Source organism: Gopherus flavomarginatus, chromosome 4 (assembly GCF_025201925.1).
Source record: "Gopherus flavomarginatus isolate rGopFla2 chromosome 4, rGopFla2.mat.asm, whole genome shotgun sequence".
Lineage (NCBI taxonomy): Eukaryota > Metazoa > Chordata > Testudines > Testudinidae > Gopherus > Gopherus flavomarginatus.
In genome coordinates this window covers 19,785,959-19,804,449 of record NC_066620.1, presented here as the reverse complement: position 1 = coordinate 19,804,449, position 18,491 = coordinate 19,785,959, and the positions used below count along the sequence as shown (strand labels likewise).

The following is an 18,491-nucleotide window of genomic DNA, read 5'->3' as shown; positions in this document are numbered from 1 at the left end:
ATCTTACCTGGATTGTAAGCATAGGGATTTTGGGCAGATCCAGGGCTCCATTAGGGCAGCTTTATATCATTCCCCCAGTACAATACTGCTACAATCCTGATAGCCCTGGAATTTCCCCACTATAGTTGGATCCTCGGGCAGCGCAGAACTGCCATAGCAGCTTCTACATGACCTGCTCTTCCCCTGCTGCCAATGCAGAAAGCTAGGCTGGGGTGTCCCTATGCCTCAATGATCCCTGGTTGATGTAATAACTCTTTGGGGATTCTGGCACCTTTAGAGCAGCCCTCAAGGTGAATGAGATGGCTCAGCACATTCATGCTGCTATAAATTGTGCTGAGTGACTAGATTGGCAGAGAAGCGATCATGATTAGAGGAGTGGAAAGGTGAGAGAGTGGACTCACTGCTGTTACCCCTTCTTGGCTGACCATGGCATAGCAGTTCTCTCCAGTCTAGCACTTCCTGCTGATGGTCAGTCGAGTTCTGTGTTGGTCCACCTCTTTTTGCACTTGGCCCTCCTTCCAGGTCACAATTCAGTTCCATGCCCCTTCCAAGGTACTACGGTTCCAAGTCCACATAGAACAGTACCTAGCATTCCAGTCTCTTCGGCTCCTCTTCCGAGGGGTTACTAAGATCCAGTGTCCTCCCCTGGGGTCTTCAATGTAGACCACTCAAAGAAAATTCAACTCAAGCAACTCCCAGTACTTTACTAGGCCTTCTCTCAAGCATGTCATGGTGAGAACCCTTTGTATCCCACCATCTTAGTATTCCCTCTGTCTCAGCTCCATATTGAACGCTCTTTTGGGCCCACTGTGGTGAGAATCATCATCTCCTGTAGCCTTTGCCTTTTTACTGTCCATACCCAGCATTTCTCCTGCTTCTAGCAGCCTTCCCTGCACCCTCAGCTTCTGAGGCTTCCTCTCCAGGTCCCATACACTCCTTCCTCAAGTCGTCTTGCAGGGCTCAGCTCATGCTCACAAAGTTCTTTTTTCTCCAATTTCAGAGCATGGTATCCCAGGCTTCCTCTTGGCTCCAGACATTCTTGGTCTAGTTCCAAGCTTTATGCCTACCAGCCTTCCCTCAGCCTTTAGCCAAGAAGAGGAAACACCCAGATACCTCTCAGCTGGGTCTCTTCCCTGGTCTTCCTCCAACTGAGCCTATCCTCCTTCCTTTATGAAGATACAGCACCTCTCTATCAGGGTTATTTGTCCAACACCCTGACAAGTGCCACCGAGTGGCCTAACTCGACTCAGGTTCCTGTTAACCCTTTCATTGCCTGTGTGGATACACACCCCATCACACCTCCTTTTACTGCCGCCACTGCCTTCAGCTGCACTGAGCCACCCTTGGGTGCAGTTAAGGATCTGGCCTGTGTCTTCGGTTTGTAGTGCTCCAGGCATAATTTACACACTATAGAGATAACAATAGGGAGTCTGGAGTATTGTCTCAGCCACTGGAACTTCAGTCTGTTTCTGTACATCCTTAGTATAAAACTAAATACAGAAATCACTCTATGGTGTATGGTGAAATGCACAGCTAAATTATAAGAACTATATTGTCTTATTTTAAACTGAAGTCGAATAGTTACTGAAGATCAAGAATGAACAGCCAGTTTCTCTGCCCTTTCAATCTTTTGTGTCCCTGCTCCATCTTGTGACAAGTGTTCCCATTACTACACATTGTATTAGCTGATTTTCCATGATCATTGCTTATTCACTAAGAACTGGACAGAGAACACTGAGGTCATTTAAGATAATCATGTATTATGGGGACAGTGGTTAGCTGCTGCCATCCTGAGCTGATGATCTAGAGCGGAGTTTCTCAAACTGGGGGTCCTGACCCAAAAGAGTATCCCAAGGCTATTGTAGGGAGTACGGGGTTGCAAGATCACACAAAATTTTGTGATAACCTTTAGATCCTTTGTATTTCATTACAGTTCTTAGTTAACCCAGGTTTTCTTGGACATGACCTCTTCTTGGTCCTGCAATCTCCATCCAGACAGATTTTTGAAATATAAACTAATGTTGGTGATTTGGTATTGTCACCTTTACTTGTGCACTGCCTTCAAAGCTGGCTGGCTGGAGAGCAGCGGCTGCTGGCTGGCTGCCCAGTTCTGAAGGCAACACTGCCACCAGCAGCAGTGCAGAAGTAAGTGTGGCATGGTATGGATTGGTATGGTATGGTATGGTATCCCAACCTGAGCCGAAATGTCTAAACAGCTATTTTTAGCTCTGCATGCGAACCCAAGTCTGAAGACCTGGGATCCAAAACTCTTTGCCACAGGCTTCCACTTTCTGTGTGGATGCACCCTGAGAGACCATACGTTGACTTTGAGATTCAGTTACAGTATGTTTCTGTTGTATTAATGGAAAAATGAGAGCCCTCTGGTGACCAAAGTAATATCTCTAAATTGTTGTAGATGTTACCTAGATTCTGCATTGTCTGATAGACAGAGTGTGTCTATTGTATTTCAAAGGCACTGAGCTTGGCTCTCTTTTCTTGTACCTTGTGAAGTTACTTGCAGTAGGAGGATGCTGCCATTGATGTGAGAGGAGAATTCTGTTATGGTAGCCTATATCCTATTTCACACACACATAAATTCCTCCACAAGGTTCACCACTGCATGATTGGACATTGTGCTGAAATATTTGATGTCAGTGCCTTGATAACTGTCCTTATGCAAGGGGAACCTCCAGGTAGCTGACAGCTTTGCACGACTAGAATGGACCAAAGTAGCTGCAGCCAAGGCCAGAAGTTATCTCAGAGACTCCGAAGGAAGCGTATGACTATTCCTCTTTCGCCGCCATTCTCAGAAACATCCTGAATACTAGAAAGGAGACTAGAGCCCCAAAACAGCTGATAAAAGAACAGGAGTACTTGTGGCATCTTAGAGACTAACAAATTTATTTCAGCATAAGCTTTCGCGGGCTACACGAATGCTTATGCTGAAATAAATTTGTTAGTCTCTAAGGTGCCACAAGTACTCCTGTTCTTTTTGCGGATACAGACTAACATGGCTGCTACTCTGAAAACAGCTGATAGTATTTCCTATCAGGGACCATTATCCAAGCATTATCCAACACTAAGTAAAAGGGACACAGATAACAGCTAATCCAGCCCAGCAGGCCCTTTGAGCAGAGAACAGGTATCCCTTCTCTTTCTTTCACACACCAGCTTCCAAGGCCTATTGAACTCCGCTCTGTCCCAAGAAAAGAGGAAGTGCCACATCTTAGCAAACTCTCCTCTGTTTCCCTTAGCCCAAGGACAGTCCAGGAGACGATGGTCTGAAATCTCCAGCACCTCAAGGTAAAGCCCAGTGTAGGTGAATGGGCCATTTCATACAGGCGTTGATCAGCTTGTGCATCTGATGTTTTGTTACTGTCTGGAGTGTATTCCCCCAAAGACTGCCCTCCATTATTTTACCCTGCCTTGGAATTAAAAAATCTCTCCCAATATCACAACCATGAATCATAGAATCATAGGACTAGAAAGGACCTCAAGAGGTCATCTAGTCCAGTCCCCTGCACTCATGGCAGGACTGAGTATTATCTAGAGCACCTCTGTTATGTCTTTGTCTAACCTGCTTTTAAAAATCTCCAGTGATGGAGATTCCACAACTCCCTAGGTAATCCATTTCAGTGCTTAACCGTCCTGACAGTTAGGACATTTTTCCTAATGAACAACCTAAATCTCCCTTACTGCAATTTAAGCCCATTGCTTCTTGTTCTATCCTCAGAGGCTAAGAAAAACAAATGTTTTCCCTTCTCCATGTAACAACCTTTTATGTACTTGAAAACTGTTTCTCATATCTCCTTTCAGTCTTCCCTTTTCCAGACTAAACAAACCCAGTTTTTTCAGTCTTCCGTCATAGGTCATGCTTTTTAGAGCTTTAATAATTTTTGTTGCTCTTCTCTAGACTTTCGCCAATTTATCCACATCTTTCCTGAAATGTGGCACCCAGAACTGGACACACTACTCCAGCTGAGGCCTACTCAGCACAGAGTAAAGTGGAAGAATTACTTCTCCTGTCTTGTTTATGATACTCCTGCTAATATATCCTAGAATAATGTTTGCTTTTTTTGCAACAATGATACACTGTTGACTCATATTTAGCTTATGACCCCCAGATCCCGTTCCACAGTACTCCTTCCTAGGCAATCATTTTCCATTTTGCATATGTGCAACTGATTGTTCCTTCCTAAGTGGTGTACTTTGTATTTGTTCTTCTTGAACATCTTATTTACTTCAGACCATTTCTCCAGTTTGTCCAGATAATTTTGAGTTTTAATCCTTTCCTTCAAAGCACTTGCAACCTCTCCCAGTTTGGTATCATCCACAAACTTTATAAGTGTACTTTCTATGCCATCATCTAAATCACTGATAAAGATATTGAGCAGAATCGGACCCAGAACTGATCCCTGCGGGACCCCACTTGATATGCCCTTCCAGCATGAGTGTGAACCACTGATGATTACTCTCTGGGAATGGTTTTCCAACCCATTTCCATCCACCTTATAGTAGCTCTGTTTAGGTTGTATTTTCCTAGTTTGTTTAAGAGAAGGTCATGCGAGACAGTATTAAAAGCCTTACTAAAGTCAAGCTATACCACGTCTACCACTTCCTCCACAAGGCTTGTTACCCTGTCAAAGAAAGCTATTAGGTTGGTTTGACATGATTTGTTCTTGACAAGTCCATGCTAATTATTACTTACCACCTTATCTTCTAGGTGTTTGCAAATTGATTGCTTAATTATATGCTCTATTATCTTTCCAGGACTGAAGTTAAGCTGACTGGTCTGTAATTCCCCAGAGTCGAGGTGTGCACAATTCTGGCCAGGGCCAGTGCAAAGATATTTTGTGCCCCAGCCAAAACTTCCACCTTGCGCCCTGTCCCTTTCCTTCTCTCTCCCCTCCCCCTGCAGCATCGCTTATTATACACTTTCTGCATAATGTGGCATTGTTTATTAGAATTAATACAAGGGGGTCAGAGGAGATGATCACAATGGTGCCTTCTGGCCTGGAGGAACCTATGAGCAAGGAGGCGGCTGAGAATGCCTCCAGCTCGCAGGGTCTCTAAACATTCCTGGGCTCTGAATACTTCGCTCTCCGGAGAGGGGGACCCGGGGCAAGGAGGGCAAGGTCGGGCTTTCCCAGGGAGCAGGTGCGGATCTCCCTGGGGATCAGGGCCGGCTCCCCTCATTGGCACAGTGCCACCGGGGAAGGGGGTCGGTGTTTGGAAGCGGCACATGCGCCAGCCCTTTCCCCTCCATCACACTGTGGGGTTTAGTTTCACTTTCCCTCCTCACCCCAGGAGGCAGCTGCGCCTGGCTCCAGGCACGGCATGTTGGAGGGAGAAGCTCACCTGAGCTCAGGACAGCATCCTGCCTCCCCCAACGGCTCTGTCGCTCAGTAGCGCTGGTTGCTGCGCCCAGCCCGCTGTCTCCTCGTTGCTCCACCACAGGCTTCCACTGACTGTTCTGTGCGGCGCCCCTCGCTGCGGGGCTGGGTTTGTTATGGAGGCCTTGCTCCCCGTCCTGCCCCGCTCAGCTGACTTCTGTGACACAGGATATCGCTTTTTGGCACCCCCAAATCTTGGCGCCCTAGGCGGCCGCCTAGTGGTTACACCAGCCCTGGGTCCAACCAGTAGTTGCAATGGATGAAAGAGGAATGGAAATCTACTATTTGTAAAAATGCATCTCACAAAATAAATAGTGAGGTCATGAAGCTTACAGAAAAAAATCTCTGCTCATTGGGTCTAATTCGCCGCTGCCTGGCAATGTCTGTAGTCATTTACATCTATGCAAATTAAATGTAAACTGCTGCCCTTCTGCTTTGGCAATGAAGAAATGTTATGCCAGGAGCCTGGCATAACAGAAGAAGCTCTTAACTAGATGTCCTTGGAATGTAGGTGTTTACTGTTCTACAGTTATATTCCATTCCTGTGAAATTCCATTCTCATTGGTAGCTTTTATTTCCTGATCAAATTAAATTGGCTTGCTGTCTTGCAATGGGGCATTGTTGGAACTACCCAATTGCTCTTAGACTCCTATCATTGCAAATGCAGAAATACAGCGTCAATCTCCTCATTTATCTTGCTATTACAGCCTAGTCAATTCACTTGAATTTCAAAGGAGAGGCTAGTAGAGCGCTATTGATTCCTCAGCGGAACTGGCTGAACATGATCTGCAGCCTCCTTGTACGCATCGATTCCTTTTCTCTTTACTCAGCACTGCCTGAATGTCACTGAACTGTGAGAGTCTCATCTAAATGGACAGACTATTGATTTTTGCCCCACCCCTTTTGGTGAAAACATCTCATTTACCAGGCGCTGAGCTAATATTGGGCAAATGGAAAGTTCACAAAGTGAGGCACAGCCAAGTCAGTAATTTCATTTTTCTTAACCTGAACTTGGTTAAATGAGGAGGTGTTTAACTCATGCAATTAACATTGCTGGTGGAGACAGCAGCGAAAACTTTGAGCTCAGAAAGTGCACTTCTTTGGTATTTTATTATGGACTGAATAATGATCAACTTTCTACAGTGTTTCCCAGAATGGCCTGACTGTGTGTTGATATTTATATTTGTATTACAGTAGCATAGAGAGCTCTCAAATAGATCAATCGGGTCCCATGGTGCTAGGCAACATAAAGACACGCCCATTGGGGTGGGGACTAATTTAAGCACTTCATCAAAGCTTTCCTCCCAGCTTGCAGCATCCTGGGGGAATGAGACATGTGTAATGAAATGGAAAACTGCTTGATAATTGAGGATTTTTTTTCCTATTGATACTAATTTGAAAATGGACCTGCGCCATTTTCACAAGATAACAGCACCTCTGCCCTCTCTGCTGAAGGGTGCCCCTTTAGGTCTTAGGCCTCCATCTGTCACCTCCCACCAGGCAGCAGGGGAGGCATAACAGGAAGGTCAGGGGGCTACTGCCCCCACAATGGAAATATTGGGGTGCCACCCCTTTGGAAATTCTCACACACAGGGATGGGAGGAGCAGAGGCAAGAGCAGGGCCCAGAGGGGCTGGAGTGACTGCTGCAGAGCCTGGGATGGGGGCAGGCACCTCTTCTCCCCAACCCTTTCTGCACCCCATTCTCTCCTAACCCCTACGCTCCCTCGTGGCTCTAGCTCCCTGTGCTCCCTCCTCGTGCCCCCCACTCACCAGGTGGTTGGTGAAGCCAATCTCCTACCTCCAGCAGCTGCACATAGCTTGCTGGGAACCAGCTGCACAGCCCATCCTCCTCCTTTCCTTCCCTCCAGCTGCTGTCCAGCATCTGCGGCCCTGTGATAAGCTCCCATCCTGCGAAGTACAGCCTTTTCCTATGCTGCTCCCCGGAGAAGGGGTACAGGCTCTGGCAGTGGGATCCTGACATGCTGCGCCATGAAGCTGACCTGCAGGGGCGCCATTTAGGGAAGGCAGGAGGATATCTCTACCAAAATGTCTATTGTGGTACAAAATTTGCCCTCCCTGCTCTACCTAAATGGTGCCCCTGTCTCTGAGTTAGTTGCTGCTGACCCTCAATAATGTCTCCTTGGCCTCTTGAATCCTGTCTGAACCAGTATATTCCTCCTGGGGTACTTCTCTGGAGTTGTTTATCTGTCCTGCTATCTGCCAGAATACCCCTCACTGATTTTAGTGCCTGTGAGAAGCTTGGTAACCCTCCGTAATGGCAGGTGTGATAGTTAGCCCACACAGTGCCATCTGTTGCATGTTTGGATTTAATAGTGATTCAAGATTATAAAATTCAAATGGAATTAATTAATCAAAGATTATCAGTCAGAGATCAATACAGCCCTGCACAGAATAAACAGATCCTTTGCCACCCCTGTAACTGAGGGGATGCCAGCAGTTTGCACACCCCACATCTAACTTCCAAAACCTCTGTCTTTCTGTATGGTATGAGACACACATATTTTTCCCGGTTAAATTTACACGTATTCTGTTTTCCTAATTACAGACGGAATTTCTTTTATGGTCCTCAGTTTACCTGATTAATGAAGTAAAAAGGAACCTCTAATCCAGTCATTATTACTAACAGCCATGAAAACCAAATGAGTTAAAAACGTCTTTCTATGAATCATTATTTCATCCATTACAGAATCCATCTGTAATAACAATTATTCCTTATCAGTCACCCAGTCCATTCCAGAAAACATCTGCCATAACAAGTGTCCCATATCAATCACCCAGTTTTGTTTATAACATACTTCTGGAAAGTATCAGAGGGGTAGCCATGTTAGTCTGGATCTGTAAAAGCAGCAAAGAGTCCTGTGGCACCTTATAGACCAGTGGTTCCCAATCTGGGGTTCGTGAACATCTGGGGGTTCACAAAATGTTACAGGGGGGTTCTTGAGAAAAAATTCCCTAATGGTGGCCGGAGCTGTCCCTAGGGACCCCGGGCAGCATGGGCCCAGCAGCCTGGAGCCCCTGGACTTCCAAGAGCTAAGCAGATCAAAGCAAGCCTATCGATCACGCTGAGGAGATGTAAACTTCAAGACTCTTTATAAGAAATGGAAAGGGGAGGTGGATATATTTTGCTGTTATTAAAATGAAATAGGCAGCTAGTGTTGTTTTTAAAAGTATTATCAAGAACAAATGTAAGCTTTGTTGCAATGTGTGTAGTTTGCCTGGATTGCTCAAGACCTGAATGCTTGTGTAGGAGGAACTCTTTGAGTTGGCTTCTTAAATACCTTCCTGCTGTTTCACATCTCATATTCCTTGATGAAACATAGAATCCTTGTCTTATAACCAGGGGCGGCTACAGGCCCCAGCATGCCAAGCGCGTGCTTGGGGCGGCATGCCCGGGGGGGTGCTCTGCTGGTCACCGGGAGGGCAGCAGGTGGCACGCCTGCATGAGGTACACCAAAGCCGTGGGACCAGTGGACCTCGGAACCAGTGGACCTTCCGCAGGCACACCTGCGGGAGGTCCACCGGAGCTGCCTGCCGCCCTCCCGACTACCGGCAGAGCACCCCCCGTGGCATGCCGCCATGCTTGGGGCGGCAAAATGTCTAGAGCCGCTCCTGCTTATAACAGGCTTATTCAAAGTGATTCAAGCTACGAAAGTGAGATCTTGGAAGTGTGTTCCTGTTCTAATAATGTAATAAAAATACTGTAATGATAATTAATATTAAATAGTGTATAATAAGCATGTCATAAAAACAAACTTTATGTTTCCAAGATCACTGCTTTTATAATTTATACTCAGGTAAAGGAGAAAATCCCTGGAGATATTCATTTTTAGGAGGAGGTTCATGAGACCTGACATTTTAGTGAAAGGGGTTCACAGGTTGTTAAAGTTTGGGAACCACTGTTATAGAGTAACAGACGTATTGGAGCATGACTTTCATGGAAAGTGGGTATTCACCCGCGAAAGCTCATGCTCCAGTATGTCTGTTAGTCTATAAGGTGCCACAGGACTCTTTACTGCTTATAAATATGTTTCCAGAAGTATTAGTTTGAGGAGTCTTTTTCCTGGACACCGTGGTTCCCAGAAACCTGGAGATGCTGAGGATAATTAGATACAGCCATTAACAGTATTCAATCACATCAAATTCCTGAATACAGGTCACTCTCAGGTTAAAAACCAATGCTCTTGGCTTAGAATTCAAACACACGCTGTTAATATCATAAAGATTCTGAGAGAATAGTTAATATGGAAATGAATTTAATATACAGAGAAAAAAAGATTAATATCTACTAATATGATAAAAGATACACCCTTAATATTGTGAATCAAGGATGAGATGCTGGATTGTCAATTTGAATTATTTCCTTGATGTCAGATGAAGTAGTTTGCTGATCTGACCATACTTTACTGTCTGCTACGATGTACCTTTCTCAAGGGAACTCCTGATTTATACAGACTCAGTCTGACAGCACTTCTAAGAGAAACCTTATTAATTATAGCAAGAATCAGCTTAAGATTCCTCTTATATCTTTTGGGATTCATTTGATAAGATGAGTGGTTGGTGTCAAAGGAAAAAAATAACACTGGAAATACTTAGAACAATTATCAAACCATTTCATACCTCTATAATTAAAAACAAATTATTTTTTCATAACCAGCTATTTATTCCTCTACTGTCTAAGTGGATAGTTTCCAGAAGAGGCTTGAATTTTTCAGAATGTGATGAAATTCTTTTTAAGCAGATATAGGAGAATCCAATAAAATTTCTAGACCTGCAGTCCTACAGACACTTAAGGATCAGTGTCTTAGTTATAATGCTCTTTAATTTTAGATGTATTGTGAGTTCTATTGGAACTTTCCTGAAGGAAAAAAGGGTATAGTGAAATTTAAAAAAATTAATTCTAACATGTTAACTGCATCTCTCAACACTTTTTACATTCTCCTGAGTCTGCAGGTCTTGACTATGGGCTACTTTAGTCTTGTCTTTTATAATTGATAATTTGCTGATAATGACTTTACCAAGAATTATGAAATATTGTCTTTAATATGTTAAGATATTTACTTTACAGGATTAGCTGAATTTCAGGCAAAAAAAAGGCCTGCTCTGTTTCTGGAGCTGTGCTGTGCCAAGGTGCTGTTCTCTAGTTATGAAAGGCACAGCTCACCTCCCACAACTAGGACTAGATATTCAAAAGAGCTTAGATTATTTTAAAGATCTTCCATAAAGCGTCACAATGGAATAGCTACAATAGAGTGCCTTGGAACTCTACGGAAGATCTGGCCCCAATTGTGAGTACTGAACACCTGTAAATCTGGATTGTGCAGTGCAGGTAAAGTCATATGCTGGGAGCAATACACAGCGACACCACCTCAGAGGGAGCATCGAGAGGCCCCTTAGTTTGCTTACATTTGGCTTAACTGCTCCACTCCCACTCACTGGAGTGGGAGTTGTATGGGTTAAATCTTGTGTGCCTGTTATTTTTCAAGCCGTTTTTGCCTTGGCAAAGTGCTATACAGTGGAGCTAGTTGGAAGTTTTTTGTAAAAACTGTTTTCTGTTGGAAAATGTTGTTCAACAAAACTAATTTTTTTTTTCGTGTGTGCAGACATATCGATTTTGATGAAATTTTGTTCAGAAAAAACCTGGAAATGTTTTGAAAATGTCAGGAACATCCTGTTTTGACATTTTTGGAACAAAAAGTTTAGAATTTTCATTTCAAAATGAGTTTTTGTTTTGAAATTTACATTGTGTTATATTTAAAAAAATAAACAAGGGTCAAAATCTAAGTGAAATATTTCTAATGTATTGAACCAAAATGTTTTGACATGACATTTTTCAGAATTTTGTTTCACAAGAAATTTAAAACTTTTTGCTTTTTGGCCTGATTTTAGATGATTTCCTTCCCCCTCCAAAAAAAAAAAAAATCTTTAAAATTTTGGCAGGATGGAAAATCCGCTTCTGTATCGATACTATTAAACAGTACCCTCTCCTTGAGGCAGATGCCACCGAGTTCCTGTTTGCTGGTCTACGCTCTGCTTCCACACTTTGTTGTTGTTCTCTATCTGCCAAGTTCTTTGTTTCCCCGCAGGCCTAGGTTTGAAGTGCTATATTGTGGTCCTCCCCGTGGCCCCAGTGTTTGAAAATTATGAGCGAGCCAAAAAAATCCATGAGATTGCCTTAAAAATCATGAAATTTTAAAGTAATAAATGGTGGGTTCTTTTTATTCTCCTCTGGATTTGAAGCCTTTAGTTACACTTGGGTTATACTTTTATGCTTTTCTCCACAATGAGGAGGCCTACATATTTACTTTTTGTTTTAAATGAAAGTTGAGATTCTCACATAACCTGACTACTGCTTAGCTGGGGCTTTAAAAGAAACATCAGACAACTTGAGATATGATTAATTTCCATCTATTACATCTCTGTAAGTTTTTAACAGTCTTCTTTCAATTCTGCTGATGAGGTAGCTATAAAATAGCCAACCTCTAAGATATGACAGGGTTTAACATTCCTCTAGCAAAGATCTTTTAGCTCTCTTACCCATAAAAGTGACAACATAAACTGTTAGGAGACGTGAACATCTGTGTTTGTGGCTACTAAGGCCTTGTATACACTACTAGGGTAAGCCAGCATAAGTTAAACTGCTCCAGCTACATGAATAATGTAAGTGGAGTTGACGCAATTTAGGTCGACTTATTGCGGTGACTTCATTGCGCTGCATTGATGGGAGACGCTCTCCTATTGACTTACCTTATTCTTCTTGGAGATCTGGAGTACTGGAATCGACCGGAGAGCGCTGTGCCATTGATTTAGCAGGTCTTCACTAGACCCGCTAAATCGACACCAACTGCATCGATTGCAGGAGCATTAATCTCCCCAGTAGTGAAAACAAGTCCTAAGAAGTAGATAGAAATTAGAGATGGAAAAGATCATCATTTATACCATATGCAGTTTGGGACAGGGACCTTTCTTCTATGGCTGAGATTTTCAGATTTGGATTCGCAATTTCTATTAATTTTAATGTCCAAATCTCTTTGACTGCTTTGAAAATCTCAAGCCACATATTTTATGTGAAGCACCTCCCACATTCTAGTGTGTTCTATAAAATAACAATAATAGTCATAATCAGGAGCATCTCCCAGCCAATCCAGGATTGTTCCCACCAACACATTTTCTAGTGTTTTGTTCACTCTAGTCCTGTAAAATTTCAGATGCTGTGAATTCAACCACTTCTCTTGGGAGATTATTCCACAGGAGATTATTCCAGCAGGGGCTATTAGACCATCTCGTTTGACCTCCTGTATAACACAGCCGTGGCATTCCATCCAGTTTCTCCTGTATGGAACCCAGTAACGTGTGTTATCATCCTAAAAGGCATCCAGTCTTCATCTGAAGATTTTAAGAGATGGAGAATCCACCACTTCCCAGGGTTTTTTTTCCCAATGGTTAATCACCTTCACAGTTTAAAATAAGCACCTAATAGATATCTGTGTCAGGAATTTTATTCCTGTGATTCAGTTTGAACTTTCCTTTATTTAAATTCAAGAGCAGAGATGTCTCTTGATTCTTGAGATGAACATCCTGCCCCCTCCAGCTAGGAGGGTTGTGTGTGCTGTTCCGCTGATACTGATTTTGTGATAGATGTATCCACTGGAATAATTTTAGTATATGTATCATTCATGCTCAGTGTAGCACACGGTCATTTAACTGCAGGAGCTCAGCAGTACAATTTACACTGTTCCTTCAAAATGAGCTGATTTTCTTGGCATTTTTCTGTTGCACAGGGAGAGGCACTCAGTTACAGCGCAGTGGTTCTTGGCCCTCCTGGAGCAGTACTGCAGTCAATTGATTATTTTGTTAATTTGTCCTATATCAAAATCCTGCTGGTTTATTACCATCCAAGTTACTTTATGCACCATGCATAAGTGGAAATATATTAAAAATCAATACTTGAATCTCTTTTTTCCTTGCAGGTATTTTGTCATCAGTGAGCTACCTTCTTTGATAGATGGTTCTTTTTTAGTCTAATTGGAATCCAGCTAGTAACTCATAAATGATTTAGTCACATGCTAATAAAAATCTAAATGCTTAGATTGTGTTCATCGTTTAATCCAGGCACTTAATGAAACACTATAGAATGAATGAAAATAACAAGAGGCCATTATTGTTGACAAGTGAGCCAGACTCTGAGAGAATGAAAATACTATGCCTTTTTAGGAAGCAAATCTTGTTTCTCCATTAGTTTTTAATGACTGTCACACTTCACAAAGCCAATCTTTCATGATGCCATTTTCAAAAGTTTAAGGCCCTGATCTTGCAAACAGTCTTAACTACTTCAGTTTATGCATGTTTGCAAAACAATGGGACTGCATGTACAAGCATTTTCAGGATTGGGCCTGTCCTGAAGTTAATGGAGTAACGGCTTTACTGCAGCAAGAAAGGAGATCAGAATGTACCCCAATGGCTCTGTATATTCTCTAGTGTTGCCTATGTGCCCTATCTACACAAGGAAAAACATGTCTTTAGAAGATAATAGCTAACACGTTTAAACATGGGCACTGACGAACACTGGGGAGCAATGGAAAGAAGAATTCTGGGAATGTCAATCCGGGACTGAGTTCCCAATGAAGTGATCAGACAGTAGAGTGGAGTGCAGGACGTCATTGCTGAGAACTGGCATAGTAAAATGCAATGAGCCAGGCATATAGCGAGGCTCACTGACAATCAATGAACCGAGTGGTACTGATGGGAACTGAAACAACTACTCAGCTGACTCCCAAAGAGATAGGAAGATTTTATTGTGAAAAGACATGGCCGTGCATGGAGAAGGAAGGCCCAGATACGAAAAGAAAGTAAGACGTGTTGTGATCGGTTCAGTCTATACGAGGGCTGAAAGACCGATCAATCAAGGTGATGTTTAAAATCCTAGTATAGACAGGGCAACTTTATCTGTTTCAATATGCTGGCTGGTCAAAGTGAACCGTAGATGCCTTCCCCCCTCCTCCCAACTACACTAGGACTTAAAACGTATTAGCTATCGGGATCTACAGAAAATACATCTCTCTTAGATGCACCCTAGGAAAGGGGATAAAACACTCTAAACTAACTCACTGCTGCCACGTAGGCGCATGATTCCAATGAAGTTATCAGAGTTGTGCATTCTTATGCCAATAGGGAATTTAGTCTTATGGGGAACTTTTGGTTGTTTCCTGAGACTTATATGAATTTGAAGTCATCATATGAACTTGGCATTGTTACACCTTCTGTGTGTGTGTTCACTGGGATGAAGGTGCACTCTGGCCTTGGGCTAGCTAACATGAGATAAAATCCTGGTAAGGACAAAACAGCTTGTAGCTTTCACACATATTAGCGGGTTAAGGTAAAGACCACGGGAGATATTAGGGTTCACTTAGGCCTGCTAGTTCATACAAAAACTTCATCTACATTCTCTCCACCAAGATTTTACCTTGTGTCAAGTACCACATGAGGTAAGAACTAGAGCTGGACACAGTTTTTCAGAGGAATAGTTTAGTCAACAAAAATGCAGTTTCAGTAAATCCAAAACTCTTCATGAAGTTGACACAAATAGTTTTGGCTGTTTACAAAGCAACTGGTGGAGGAGGCCTAGTTAGTGGTGCTACTGTTGTTTAGAAGTTAGGGCACCAACCTTGACTAAGTAGAAACCCCACGTCCAAATCCACACTCTGGAACCGACCCACAGCACACTTCTTCAATCCACCAAAAATTCCAAAAAATTTCTGGTTTGGTTTGACCCTGAACCATTTTGTTCCTTTTTGCATGGGTTGCGCGGGGGATTGAAACTATCACCAGGCAAAAAAATTATTTATTCACCCAGCTCTAGTAAGAACACAGCTTTTTTCTTAGTGAACACAAGCCTTAGAGCAAAAATATTGCATTTTCAGGTTTTAACATACTGCATACATCATCTTTATGTAAAACATTCATAAAACATCCTGTAGCATGATTTTTGTTGGGGGACATTGCACATTCCTTTCTGATATATTTCCTCTTCTGACCATAATAAAGATGTAACAATTCACTGCCCATCAGACCTGGGAACACTGAATAGTGAAGCTTTCAGAGCCAATTTTTGTGTGTCTTGTACCATTTTTTTCAATTCGTCTTGAAGAAAAGAGATGGAAATGAAAAGCTGATGTTTAAGGAGTCGCGCTCCTACAATATCAAATCCTTGCTCCTTCCCTTGTTGAAGTGGGTCATGTGCAGCCAGTGGGTTTGTGTGGGAGTACAAACACTTGTTTTTTTTTTTCTCTGGCATTCTCCTGTAATGCAGTTTGATTTCTGTTCTTTAATTTATTTCGTGTGATGACAGTTTGGGGTTTGGAATAGCAAGCAGAGGTGGTAGCTGACAAAGGCGTAATCATGGATCATCTCTCTGTTGTCTCCATGGCACCACCCAACCTTATTTTAGAGATCTCCGACAATCTTCTCATCCCTTTCTTTAACTCAATACAGATATCCAGCAAAGTTCAGTGGTGTATCTGATATCTATGGTTTGATCTGTTATGTGTAATAAGCAATACTTTCATTTCTTCCAGTCTCCGTGTAACCATCTAAGCTGACTCTTTCCACTGAGTCTTTCTGGGCAATATATTTGGTTCACTGTCAGGCATTGTGACAAGGTGCTGTTAGCCAGCTTCCTGGTAGCTTAGAGAACACTGAGGATACTGGGTATGAATAGAGTAGGAGGGATTTAGCTGGTCTGATTGGGTTTGGAAGGTTAGAAGGGATCAGTTGGACCTACAGAGAACCTGATGAGCTGATGAGATAATTAGCTCATGGGTGGGATAGCTGGGAAAAGAAGGCAAGCAATGTAAAAGGCTGAGCCAGGGAGCAGAAAGGGAGACTTCTAGTTGCTATTATATCTGTGATCTATCTGGTGCACAAGGGAGAACAGTGACAATGAAGACACTTGGTGAGGGTACACTGATAGACTGTGTGAGCTGTTTAATTCACCCAGAGGCTTACCAATCTACAGTGTTTCCAGGTGCTAAAGGGGAAATCAATTTACAGCCAGGCATTTATAGTAAGGAAGTTCATAAAAACTGGTAACACACAAAAAAATATTTTAGAACCTCAAGTGCACAGATGAAGTCTCCTACACCAGCTATTTTTTTCATAGCACAACCTTTTGGTAGAAATGAAGTGTTATTAAACTATTCTGTGTATCCAGTGTGCTATTTTTGATACAGGAAACCAGGGCTGACTTTGGAAATACATAGGATAAAAGTCAGTACTGGTTCAGATCCATGTCATTATTTTAACCAAAACCTGAAGCCTGGAGTGGGTTTTCTTAAATAGCCTTGACTTCTATTGATTAAGAATATTTGACTTCTCTGAGAAAAAACAAGTGGAAAAAATATGTTACAAATATGGATGTTATGTTAATAATATAAACATTACTATTCCAGATAAAGAAGGCTGTGCAGCAGGAAGGCTTTGGCAGAAAAAAGCGAGGCTATAGAGAGATCAATGAAATTGACATAAACATGAACGATCCTTTATTTACAAAGCAATGGTATCTGGTAAGCAAATCAGTCATTTTTAGTAGAGATCTTCAGTAACCAAAACCCCCCACAGTTTACTTACACATTATTCCTTCTTGTTGCAATAATCTGGGAACATGCCCTCCAGATTTCTCACTAGAACTTTGAACTTATTCCAAGAGAATTTTTCCCAGGATATATAGGGAACCTGCTGTATTCTGGGACTGGAGTTAGGGGCATGATCTTAAAGTTCTATGATGTCAGTGAAGACTCTCATTGACTTCAGTGGACTTTGAATCAGGGCCATAGTGGGGGTTGTGTGAGCCCTCATACAGTGCAGCCAGGATTGTGAAAATTGATAATGTACCTTCGTATCAAGTCTCAGGAGCTCTTAATCATACGGATGCAACCAGTGTCTATGTGGAAGCTCATTAATGTGTTACACAACTGTTTGGAAAATGTTGTCTTCCCCTCCCCGTTGGAAAATTTCAGTTTTTCATCAAAAAGAGTCACAAATGGATTTAGGCACAAATCTAAGAAGGAGGGGGGTTGTCACTTTATATCCAGGGCACCTATCTGGAAATATATGAGAGCCACTTGTGAATCCCTGCTCAGGTTTTCCCCTTCCCAGCTGAGTGCCCTAGCCACGGCTCTCTACATATATCTCCTATTCAAGCTGTTGCATTTTGTTTAAATAATTAACTATTCATTCAGCCATGCACACTTTTTATATATAGCCTCATGGGATTTGGGCAGTCAGGTTCAAATCCCTGCCCCAAGTCAGGCAGAGTGGGGATTTGAACCTGAGTTTCTTACAGACTGGCTGAGTGCTCTAGCTAGTGAGTGTGATGAGAGAGTAGCACTGCCTTCTGCTCCTGCTCTTTGGGGTTGTACCATAGTTTCCTTATGAATCTAACTCTTTGCTTCCAGATTTCCCTTTTTAAATATACATATACAAACAGTTAAAGAGGCTTGAAATCCAAACAATTTTTTCTTGACTTCTTGATTCATTGAAAATTTTTAAAAAAATGGTTTGGCGTTTCCCTGAATTGATTTTTTTAAAAAGTTTTTGGACTGCCAGTGAACCAACAAATTAGTTATTTGCACAGCTATAGTTGAAGGTGTCGCACATAGGAAAGAAAACAAAATGGGAACAGGAAGAACCTCAGGAGCTATAAGAAAGTTATTGATTAGAGCTAGTCAGAACATTTTTGTTGAAACTTTGTTTTCCAAAAGAAAATGTTTTTTTTTAAATTGAAATGTTTTAAAAAATGTTAACTTTGACAAAAAATCCAGGAAAAAATCAAAACAAAAAAAATCGTTTCAGAAAATTTTCATTTAGGAAAAGTATGGATTTAAATTTCAGAATTTCAATATTTTGTTTCAGAATTTTAAAATTGTTTTGAATTTTTTTCATTTTATATTTATTTTTACATTATTTCTTGACATGTCAGTAGTAAGGGAGCATAACATGCACTCCTACTACAGATGTGTCAAATATGACAATATAGTAGTTATTTGTGTTTAATTTTACTTTTTAAAATCGTTAAGGGTAGA

At 42.0% G+C, this 18,491-nt stretch overlaps 1 protein-coding gene across 2 annotated transcripts in view; it reads left to right on the top strand.

The window, feature by feature from the left end:
* The window catches only part of PCSK2 (proprotein convertase subtilisin/kexin type 2), a 194,883-nt gene that overhangs the window by 81,289 nt on the left and 95,103 nt on the right, over positions 1–18,491 (top strand). For both annotated transcript variants that reach the window (XM_050952128.1, XM_050952129.1), the window contains exon 3: positions 16,860–16,973. In XM_050952128.1, coding sequence (XP_050808085.1) covers positions 16,860–16,973 — 114 coding nt within the window. The remainder of the gene's footprint in view (positions 1–16,859; positions 16,974–18,491) is intronic.